Below are 11,104 nucleotides of genomic sequence, written 5' to 3' on the forward strand. Positions count from 1 at the left end.
AGTTGTGGCTGAGGAGGTTTTTGGAGTGAAAGTCAAATAAACAGCAGATGCAACTCTGAAATGAAAGCAGAAAATGCTGGAAATACCCATCAGCTCAGACAAGGTCTCTGGAGAGAAAATAATTGACTTGCTGTTACAGAACAGAGACTGTTTGTCAGATCTTCGGTGTTCCTTCCATTGGGTCCTGATTGCCTCGATAGGTTCACCTCCAGTCTTCCGGTAGGGTGGACATTGGGTGTTAAAGGCCCTGTCCCACGATGCAAATTTACCCAAGAGCTCTCCCGAGTTTTAAAAATAATCAAATTCGTGATAAGTATGTAGCGGGTACGTTGGAGCTCGTGGACGTCTTGTAGCGGCTCATAACGCTAATGGCAGGTACTCGGGAAACGCGGTAAGCTCGTGAAACTCATGAAGTTTTTTCAACAGTGTGAAAAATTTCCAAGAGTAAATAAATACTCGTGATGAAGTACCACGAGTTTGATTTTTTCTTTAAACTCGGGAGAGCTCTTGGATAAACTCGCATCGTGGGACAGGCCCTAAAAGCCCTGTCCCGCTGTATGAGTTCATTCAAGAGTTCTCCCCGAGTTTGCCCTGATTCGAACTCGGAGATTTACGGTAATGGCCTCTGGGCTCTCGTGGACATTTTTCAGCATGTTGAAAAATCTTCACGAGTCTTCCCGAGCTTACCTGCCGTTAGCGAGTCTTCCCGAATATCTGCCGTTAGCGAGCTTACCTGCTGTTAGAGTACCAACGAGCCGCTAAGAGTTGTCCCCGAGCTCCGACGTACCCGCTACGTTCATTCTACGTGCTTACCACGAGTTCGATTATTTTTTAAAAATCGGGAGAGCACGTGAATGAACTCATACAGTGGAACGGGGCTATTAAGGCTATACGAGGTCTTGACAGCACTTAAAAATCAATGAATATTATGGCTGTCAGCGAGTTGCTGAGTTTCCACCTACCATCTGCAGTTTTTTTTCATCAAAAAATGTATTCAATTATTAAAAATAATATTTATAGTACAATAAAACAAACCAGAACCCACCACCATATTACACGACAAACAAATATACTAAATAAACTACTATACAGCTCTGTTATAATCCTTGTCCAGGATGCATTCCACCCCCCGTGGAGCCCAGTGGTCCCAGATCTGCAGTTTAGTTTGAGGGCTCTTTGCAGGGCCATCCTTCAGTTCCCTGTGAACTGTTTCTTTCCCTTCAGGCTTCAAGGGGCTTTCAGTCTTTGAACGCATTGCCTATTTTTTGCTGAATTTGCTCCTTGATCTCCTATTTGTTCTCAGCCACCCATGGTGTCCTCTGCTGGAGAAGGTAGGAGTTTCTTCTTAATGGTTGATCACCGTGGACAGAGCACAGTCAGGACACCACGTCGCTCATGTTGACTGGAGTCTATGAGTTGGCATCCAATCTACTTTTGCAGGTTACTTTCTCAGAGCTGAACAATCTACAGCAAACATTTCAGGCTGTGAGAAGCTACTGCTATCACAAGTCTCCAAAATCCTCTAATTCTTCTGGCTGGAGAACCAAACCAGCGCAGGGTCTATCCCACACCAATATCCCTAGCACTAAAGCACTAACTGCACTCATTCCAAACCTGTTCACTGGAGGAGATTAGTAGGAAGAACCAGGAAAATATATTCTCCTTTATGACATTTTGCATCCATATTGACTCCTGGGAATGTGTGTGTGTGTGTGTGTGCGCATGTGTATGTGTGTGTGAATATGAAATTACTCAGTTGTAACTCTGACCACATACACTGACCCCGGATAACACAGAGCTCATGCCACAGACAAAATTTTATAAAAACTTGCAGGATTATGTAAATTCCCTATTTAAACTCTCCTTATCAGTGCCTTGCCTAAACATCAAATGTTGCTTTAATAGTTTACAAGAAAATATATGTGTGTGGGTGTGTGAGCCTCTGTGGTGTGTGTGTTGTGTGTGTGTGTGACAGTGCATGCAGCATGCATGTATGTGTGCGAGAGAGAGAGAGAGCCTGTGTATTTCTGAGTGTGTTGGTGAATGTCTACATGCCCATGCCATGGTCATAAAAGTCAGTTCTGCACAAGAGGTTTTTAGTCTTAACAAGTCCATGTGGGCCCCTCTGCAGGGGACCAGTCAGTCCATTTCCTTGCAAGTTCTCTTCCTTCTTGCATCGATCCAGTTTTCTTTTGTAATCACTGATGTCCCCAATTCCAATCTTGTTGGGGTAGTAAGATTTTGGTCACTATGGAACTCCTAAAGCTCTTACCCAAAGCCTCAATCTGTGCCCCCTGCCCTTACACAGCCTGTCTTAGTATGATGACCAGATTTGGTTTTCCAATTATAGGCTAACCCGAACCCCATAAAGATTCAGCACAACTTCACTCCTCTACACTCTTCTTCTTCTTCTTCTTGCGCATGGCTTGCACAGCCTAAAGTTGTAGGACAACTTGTTCTATTTGATCTTATTTGATTGTGCACGCTGGGCTGATTGCATTCGTCGAAACAGGGCGTACCATGTGAAGGTTGCAATCTTCCACCCCTCCTTTACACTCAATGCCTCTGTTATGAAGCCTGAGATTCCACACATCTTCCAATAGGTTTCCAAATATGACCTGCCATCTTCAAAGATCTATGTACGTGAATCCCCCTCTGTTTCGGAACACTCTTCAGACCTGTTGTCTATCAGGCCTCTCCCCATCCCTTTGTTAAAAGCTACATGAAAATCAATTTAGACAACATCAACTGTAGTCCATTTATCAGCTTGTTTTACTTCATCAAAGATTTGTAGTCTTTGCTGGTTGGCTGTCTTGAAACAACCTTTGTATTTGATCATTCTGTGTGTGTATCTTGAGTGTATTTCTGTCTGTCAATGAGTATGTGACTAAGAAAGGAAGACTGTGTCCATGAAGGTATGGGAGATGAAAGGTGTGTGTGTGTGTGTCTATCTATGCGTTTGTGTGTAAAGAACAAAACGGTCCAGTGTGGGTGTTTAGACAGCTTGTGTGTGCCTACATACTGTAGGTGTGAGTTTGTGGTGTCCATCTACAAACGTGTGTACAAGAGGACCTACAATTCAGAGCAGCGTGTTAACACTAGGAATGGTTGGATTAGACTTACCACAGAATGGTGGCCACATCCTTCTTTGCTCTGCTTTTGACTCTTGCTGACAATGTCAGGGCATCATTCCATAAGCACCGAGCGCACTCCAGCATCCCGCCTGTTCATCAGAGTTGTGCATGCAACTGCTCGCCATAGGGGTGCCCCAACAATACACAAAGCTGCCATACATGCACTCTGCACCACGCTCTCATATGCAGACATACATGTTTATGTATACACAGGAGCATACACTTGTACATTTTCACACACACACTCCCAAACAAAATCCCGCACATATACCTTTAAAGAGTTATAAAGTTATACAGCACAAAAACAGACCTACTAAGATCTCTACCGGAGTCAGTTGCATGTGCCTGTATCTGCCCCATATCCCTCTACATGTCCCTCTACTAGCAGAAGTGTCAAGGGAGATTTTTAATGAGCGTACAACTCTGAACTGAGTGTAGGAACACAGAACAATGATGGCTGTTATGATGTGGTGGCTGCAGGTGCACTCACTACTGCTGTCATTCCCTGGACTCAATGTGCCCGAAACGTGTCTTCGTGTGCTGTCCACTCACGCAATCTGTCACATCTCCTGCATCGTCCCAATTAACTTGAATTCTGTAGCCCCAAAATCCTCATTTGCGAAAGCGTTCTTTGCCCTTACACTAACATACGCCAATGTCCCTAGCTTGACAATCAAGAAATAATCAACTTTGCACCCTCTCACACCCATGCTTCACTTGGAACACGCACCTATCAATTAAAAATAAATTGCTCCTTAAATACTTTCATCAAATTAACAGGGGTTTGATCAGAGAGTATTTTAGCAATGGAAGTTGATTTGAGTGTATCTTGTGGAGATGTGTTAATAGGAGATATTGCAGAATTTTTATTTCCTAGGTCCACTGTAAGGTTAATTTAGAGGTGTAGTTAATTTGACATTATTTCAGAGATTGATTTGAGATTTGTTTGGGGTATTTTTGGAGATGTGGGGTTTGATTGTGTTTTTGAGGTTAATTGAATGAGTGTACACTTTTGAGATTATATAGTAGCAGCTTGGTTTGAGATGATCTTGAGGGGATGTGATGATTTGATCTTGTTTATGTTGGGAGTATTATACTATTACAGGGAGTGCAATTGATTTGAGTCTGATGTATTGAAGAGTTTATGGAGAGTAATTTGACATTATTTTGCAGGGGAGGCAGTATGTTTGATTTGTGATTGAGTTTGGTTGCCTATGGTGGTGTGCAGATTACTTCTGGGATCATTTCATTGAGCTGAGGTCTCACTATCTGTGTGAAATTGTCTTTGTATGGATGTTGGTCCATGTGGAAGAGATAGGGAATGGTGAGTACGTGTGTGTGTGTGTGTGTGTGTGTGTGCACGTGCGTGTGTTCCTGTGCATTAGCACTGTGAATAATTCTGCTTGTCTTCTCTCACTGCAGCCCTGATGAGGATTCCTGCCAGAAATTCATCCCTTTTGTCGGTGTAAGTATTTCAGGCTCTGTCGTTAGTCTTGTTTGCAGTCTTAACTGAGTCCCAGTTAGTTTTTATTGTACCTGGAAAGATTTAGTCATTTCTGCAAGATTCTATTTCTTCCTTTGGAGATCCACCCCATGTTGCTCACATTAACAATGGGCTAGTTTAAGAAAGGGTATGCTGCTTGCCTTTGTTCATTCCCTCAGCTGTGAATGATCAAAAGGTGAAGCGCTGTACTGCTGCTGCAAAGGGCAAGAGGCAGGTTTTCAGGCAGATTGTCCTGTACCTCCTCCATTGGCAGAGTGAGGCCAAACGCAATTGGAGGAACAGCACCTCATATTTTGCTTGGGTAGCTTACAACAACAGCGGTATGAATGTTGAATTCTCTAATTTTAGGTAACTTCTATATATACTCCCTCCACCCCCCCCCCTCTTTCCCTCGCTATTCTCCCCATTGTCCAACCCCCCACCCTCCCTTTCCTCCACTAAAAGTTGGTTAACCAGGTCTATGTATCCCTCTTGGGAACTCGTCGTTAGTAGCCAACAATTGGCCTATCGGGGAACCACCAAGCCTGAGGTTATCTGGTTTGTCATGGTTTTTTCTTGCTTCCAAATCCCCCCTCCCCCCTTACTATCAGTCTGAAGAAGTGTCCCAACCCATTTTCCCCAGAGATGCTGCCTGACCAGCTGAGTTACTCCAGCATTTTGTGTCAATCTCCTATACTCCCAAGATGCAACATCTCACATTTATCTGCATTAAACTCCATCAACCATTCCTGTGCCCACTTGCTCAACTGTTTAGGATCCTGCTGTAACCTTTGATAACCATCTTCGCTGTATGCGATGCAACCCACTTTAGCGTATCTGCTAAATTGCTAATCATGTCATGTACGTTTTCATCCAAATCATTGATAGGGATCACAGACGGCAATGAGCCTAGCACCGATCCCAATGGCACACCACTAGTCACAGACTTCCAGTCCGAAAAACAACCTTGCACCATCACCCTCTGCGTCCTTCCACGAAGCCAATTTTCCATCCACTCCTTGTCCAACTCTCCTTGGATCCCATGTGATCTAACCTTCCAGAGCAGCCTATTATGCGGAACCTTCATTGATTCAATTATACTTTATTGTCACATGTACTTACCTACAGTGAAATGCTTTGTTTTGCATACAACCCGTATGCTAAAATCATTCTGCAGAATTCACCCAGGCAGTACACAAGTTGCGACGTTTCTGGCACCGACAAAGTCACAGAGTTCTTTGAACAGTCCTATCTTCTGCCTGCACCGTACATAGCAGCAGGCGATCCCCCGCTGGGCCCCCCTTCAATCTTGGTGGCATGCCGCTGGTCCTCCTTCCTTCTCGGCGACCCTCCTTGCAGGTAGCTCTCAAAATCCTTTCTGAAATTCCTTTACACAATATCTACAGCTCTGACCACATCAACCTTTTTGGTTACATCTTCGAAAAAATTGTGAGACATAATTACATCTTCAGATCTCCTCAATACAAAACTGTGCTGACTATCCTTAATCACCCCTTGTCAATCTAATGCATCTTATCCCTCAGAATACTCTGTCGTACCTTTCCCACCACAGATGTCAGACTCACTGGCCTACACTTCCCAGGCTTCTCCTTGTATTCCTTCTTACATAGAGGCACTGTTGAAGTAGTGTGTGGAATTCTAGATTCCCAGCTGTAGGAAGGGTGTCATTAAGTTGGAAAGGGTTCAGACATGATTGATCAGGATGTCACTGGGATTTGTGGGCTTCAGTTACAGAGAGGAGAAAAATAGGCTGGGACTTTTTGCTCTGGAGGCAATAATTCACCTTATTGAATTATACAAAATAATGAAAAGGCAATAATAAAATTAATGGCCACAATCTTTTCCCCAGAGTAAATGATTCTAAAACTAGTTGGCATCGGCTTAGGGTGAGAGCTCAGGGGCAACATTTCCACTGAGAGGCTTGTCTGTATCTGAAACAAAATGCGAGGAAGCTGTAGAAGCGGGTACAATTACAAATTTAAACAAATGTGCAGATTGCATGCCCGCTGGTCACAGGCCTATAATCAGCGATAGGCATTTGGCCTCTATCCCTCTAAACCCTTCCTATCTATATATCCGTCTAATCAGACTAACAACGTTCAATAAATGTGAACGTGAACGTGAACTTGAACCCTCCACAAGTACCCTTTGAATCCTCCCTCTGAGCCAATTTTAAATGCAATTTGCTGGTTTACCTGTGATTATTTTTGATCCTACCTTCCCGTCTAACCATTTGGAAAGGCATTGAGACAGATATATAATATGTAAGGTATATGGGCCAAAAGCAGGCAAATGGGACTAGCCCAGAATGCCACTTGGGCAGCATGGACATATTGATCTGAACGACGTATTTTTATGCTGTATAGTTCTATGAATCTACAGTGAAGAAACCAACACAGATTGAGTGACTTCTTTGTGTTTAGTCCACAGGGGAGACCTTAAGCACGTTGTAATCCATTTTGATTTTCCCTCCCAGTCCCAGTCTGACATTGATCTATGACCTCATGCACTTACACAGTGAAGTCCAGCACAAGCTTGGGGAAGAGACTCTTGTCTTCCATCTGGGCACTTTGCAAGTTAGGTTTATTGGCATATGCACTAGTATAGGGAGATACAGATATAATGAAAATCTTGTTTGCAGCAACATCAAAGGCAGATAAATGTAGACAAAACGTACAAAAACGTACATACAGTGGCTTGCACGTTACAACCACAAACGCAAATGTATTTTATTGGGATTTTATGTGATAGACCAACACAAAGTGGCGCATAATTGTGAAGTGGAAGGAAAATGATACATGGTTTTCAAATTTTTTTACAAATAAAAAACTGAAAAGTGTGGCATGCAAAAGTATTCAGCCCCCTTTACTCTGATACCCCTAAATAAAATCCAGGGCAACCAATTGACTTCAGAAGTCACCTAATTAGTAAATAGAGTCCACTTGTGTGTAATCTAATCTCAGTATAAATCTCTGTGAAGGCCTCAGAGGTCTGTTAGAGAACATTAGTGAACAAACAGCATCATGAAGCCCAAGGAACACACCAGACAGGTCAGGGATAAAGTTGTGGAGAAGTTTAAAGCAGGGTTAGGTTATAAAAAAAATATCCCAAGCTTTGAACATCTCACGGAGCACTGTTCAATCCATCATCCGAAAATGGAAAGAGTATGGCACAACTGCAAACCTACCAAGACATGGCCGTCCACCTAAACTGACAGGCCGGGCAAGGAGAGCATTGATCAGAGAAGCAGCCAAGAGGCCCATGGTAACTCTGGAGGAGCTGCAGAGATCCACAGCTCAGGTGGGAGAATCTGTCCACAGGACAACTATTAGTCGTGCACTCCACAAATCGGGCCTTTATGGAAGAGTGGCAAGAAGAAAGCCATTGTTGAAAAAAAACTATAAGAAGTCCCGTTTGCAGTTTGTCACAAGCCATGTGGGGGACATAGCAAACATGTGGAGGAAGGTGCTCTGGTCAGATGAGACCAAAAGTGAAGATTTTGGCCTAAATGCAAAACGCTATGTGTGACGGAAAACTAACACTGCACATCACCCTGAACACACCATTCCCACTGTGAAACATGATGGTAGTAGCATCATGCTGTGGGGATGCATTTCTTCAGCAGGGACAGGGAAGCTGGTCAGAGTTGATGGGAAGATGGATGGAGCCAAATACAGGGCAATCTTGGAAGAAAACCTGTTAGAGTCTGCAAAGGACTTGAGACTAGGGCGGAGGTTCACCTTCCAGCAGGACAACGACCCTAAACATACAGAGCTACAATGGAATGGTTTAGATCAAAGCATATTCATGTGTTAGAATGGCCCTGCCAAAGCCCAGACCTAAATCCAATTGAGAATCTCTGGCAAGACTTGAAAATTGCTGTTCACAGACGCTCTCCATCCAATCTGACTGAGCTTGAGCTATTTTGCAAAGAAGAATGGGCAAAAATTTCAGTCTCTAGATGTGCAAGGCTGGTAGAGACATACCCCAAAAGACTTGCAGCTGTAATTGCAACAAAAGGTTGTTCTACAAAGTATTGACTCAAGGGGGCTGAATACTTTTACACGCCACACTTTTCAGTTTTTTCATTTGTAAAAAAATTTGAAAACCATGTATCATTTTCCTTCCACTTCACAATTATGTACCACTTTGTGTTGGTCTATCACATAAAATCCCAATAAAATACATTTACGTTTGTGGTTGTAACGTGACAAAATGTGGAAAAGTTCAAGGGGTATGAAAACTTTTGCAAGCCACTGTAATACAGGATCCAGATTGAATTTTTCAGAGTAACATGATTTTCATTTCTATCAGTTGTACATCTGTGGTATCGACTCAGCTTGTTTGTTTCCTCCCTGTTTTCCTTGCTCCACTCGGAGTGGAGGGCCTGTCAATTCTATGTTCTTCTGTTCAAGCTCTCACCCTCTAACTGCTGCCATTCACGCATTGACTAGATAAACTTGTTTATATCTTATCCCCACGCTCAACCCAGCCTGTACCCTGTCCGAGCCACCCCCCTCCCACACCCTCCCTGCAGGTTCACCCCACTTCTGATGAGGGGTCTTCAGCCTGAACCATTGATTCTGATTCTCTTCCCACAGATGCTGCCTAACCTGCTGAGTATTTTGGCTTTTTCTGTTTTTATTTTAGATGTCCAGCCTCTGCAATTTCTTTGGTTTTTGACAGTGTCACACCCATTGATCCGGTTATATACAGTAATGAGACTGTTGACCCATCAGGCGGATTTAACCCAATAACTGTGTTAAACTCACTAACTTTATTAAATTCACTGTGTATGTTAAACTAACGGAGTGTATTGAACCATATTAGACCTGTTGACCGTTGACAATATTAAACACGTTGACATAATTATATCCAATGCCTGTATTAAACCCATTGATGAACTGATTGTAATAATGACTCAGTAATGACGTCTGTAATTCTAACAGGTGGTGAAAGTGGGCATTGTGGAACAGTCACTGTCAGCTTCAGGTGGGTACATTCATTTTTACCCACGTGATACTTTGCCGCTACCAACAGGCAGAGTATCAAACTTATGCTTGGTTTCTACACTCGAGGTCGGCGGGTGAAGATGCCTGGAGCTTAGGCCGGAAAGCAGTGGTGTCTAGTGACAGTTCCACTGTCTGCGTAGCTTCTTGGGAGTCTTGGAGATAGGAATCTTGAGATCCAGGTCCATAGCTCACTAAAAATGGCAACGCAAGTAATAAAGAAGGTGTATGGCATGCTGGCCTTCATTAGGTGGGCCATTGTGTATACAAATCATGATGTCATGATGCAGCTCTATAAGACTTGGTTAGGTCACATTTAGAATATCGCCCCAATACAGGAAGGATGTGCAGGCTTTGGAAAGGATGCAAAAAAGATTTACCAGAATGCTGCCTGGATTAGAGGGATTTGCTATAAGGAGTAGTTGGACAAACTTGGATTCTTTTCTTTGGAGAGTCGGAGGCTGAGGGGAGACCTGCAAGAAGTATATAAAATTAAGTGGGGCATAGATTGCGTAGATACTTAGAACCTTTATTGGAAATATCAAAGGTTAGAGGACATAGTCTTTAGGTGAGAAGGGCAACGTTTAAAGGGGATGTGGAAGGCAGGTTTTTATAAACAGTGGAAGGTGCTTAGGATGCACTGCCAGAGTAAGCTATTAAGATAGTGGCATTTAAGAGTCTTTTAGATAGACACATGGATATGTGGGAATGGAAGGATGTGGATCATATGCAGGCAAATTAGATTAGTTTTTCTTGGCAACATGTTCAGCACAGACATTTTGGGCTGAAGGGCCTGAGTCTGTGCTGTACTGTTGTATGAGAGTCTGGTGATGCACAGAACCAGTGATAGAGGAATATCAAGAGGTTGTGGAGGGGGCTACTGGGTGTAGAGTGACTAGGGTTGAGGATATTGTCTGGGAGGAGAGGTTCAGTGGGTAAGGAGCATCAGTGATGGGGAAGTGAGTCTGTGGGCTGAGAGAGGGGATTCAGTAGGTGGGGAGGTGCGGTGTCCTGGGTGAGTGTCCAAGGAGCATGGGGGAAGATTCAGTGAGTAGGGAGAATTGATGACAGGGGAGTATATGGGCTGTAGGAGGGGATGCAGTGTCATGGGAGAGTCGGTGATGGGAAGGGTGTCTATAGGCTGTGAGAAGTAACATTTTGAGTGTCATGCGCGTCATGTAGAGGTGACCCTTGCATCAGGTGGCAGCAATTCGTCCTTCCAAAGATCACAGATCACTACCACAACATCTGAGGTAGAAAATAAGCATTTGCTCCCACAAAACAATGTATTTTAAACTCTTATAATATAGCTTCATGTTGCGGAAAATCACAATAGGCTTTTCTATGGCCTACCCCCTATAAAACGGGGGTTGTCTGTGTGTGTGTGTGCGCGCAGTGTGTGTGCGCAGTCGAGATTTGCACAGTTTATTAATAATAATACAGCAATACCAATGTAG

The 11,104-nt window shown here is 43.5% G+C and overlaps 1 protein-coding gene across 8 annotated transcripts in view; it reads left to right on the forward strand.

The window, feature by feature from the left end:
* LOC129697600 (phosphofurin acidic cluster sorting protein 2-like) overlaps positions 1-11,104 on the forward strand; it is a 154,483-nt gene that overhangs the window by 132,302 nt on the left and 11,077 nt on the right. For all 8 annotated transcript variants that reach the window (XM_055636289.1, XM_055636291.1, XM_055636290.1 and 5 more), the window contains 2 exons: positions 4,557-4,599; positions 9,588-9,630. In XM_055636289.1, coding sequence (XP_055492264.1) covers positions 4,557-4,599; positions 9,588-9,630 — 86 coding nt within the window. The remainder of the gene's footprint in view (positions 1-4,556; positions 4,600-9,587; positions 9,631-11,104) is intronic.

The sequence above is a fragment of the Leucoraja erinacea genome, chromosome 5, assembly GCF_028641065.1.
Source record: "Leucoraja erinacea ecotype New England chromosome 5, Leri_hhj_1, whole genome shotgun sequence".
NCBI classification, from domain to species: Eukaryota; Metazoa; Chordata; class Chondrichthyes; order Rajiformes; family Rajidae; genus Leucoraja; species Leucoraja erinaceus.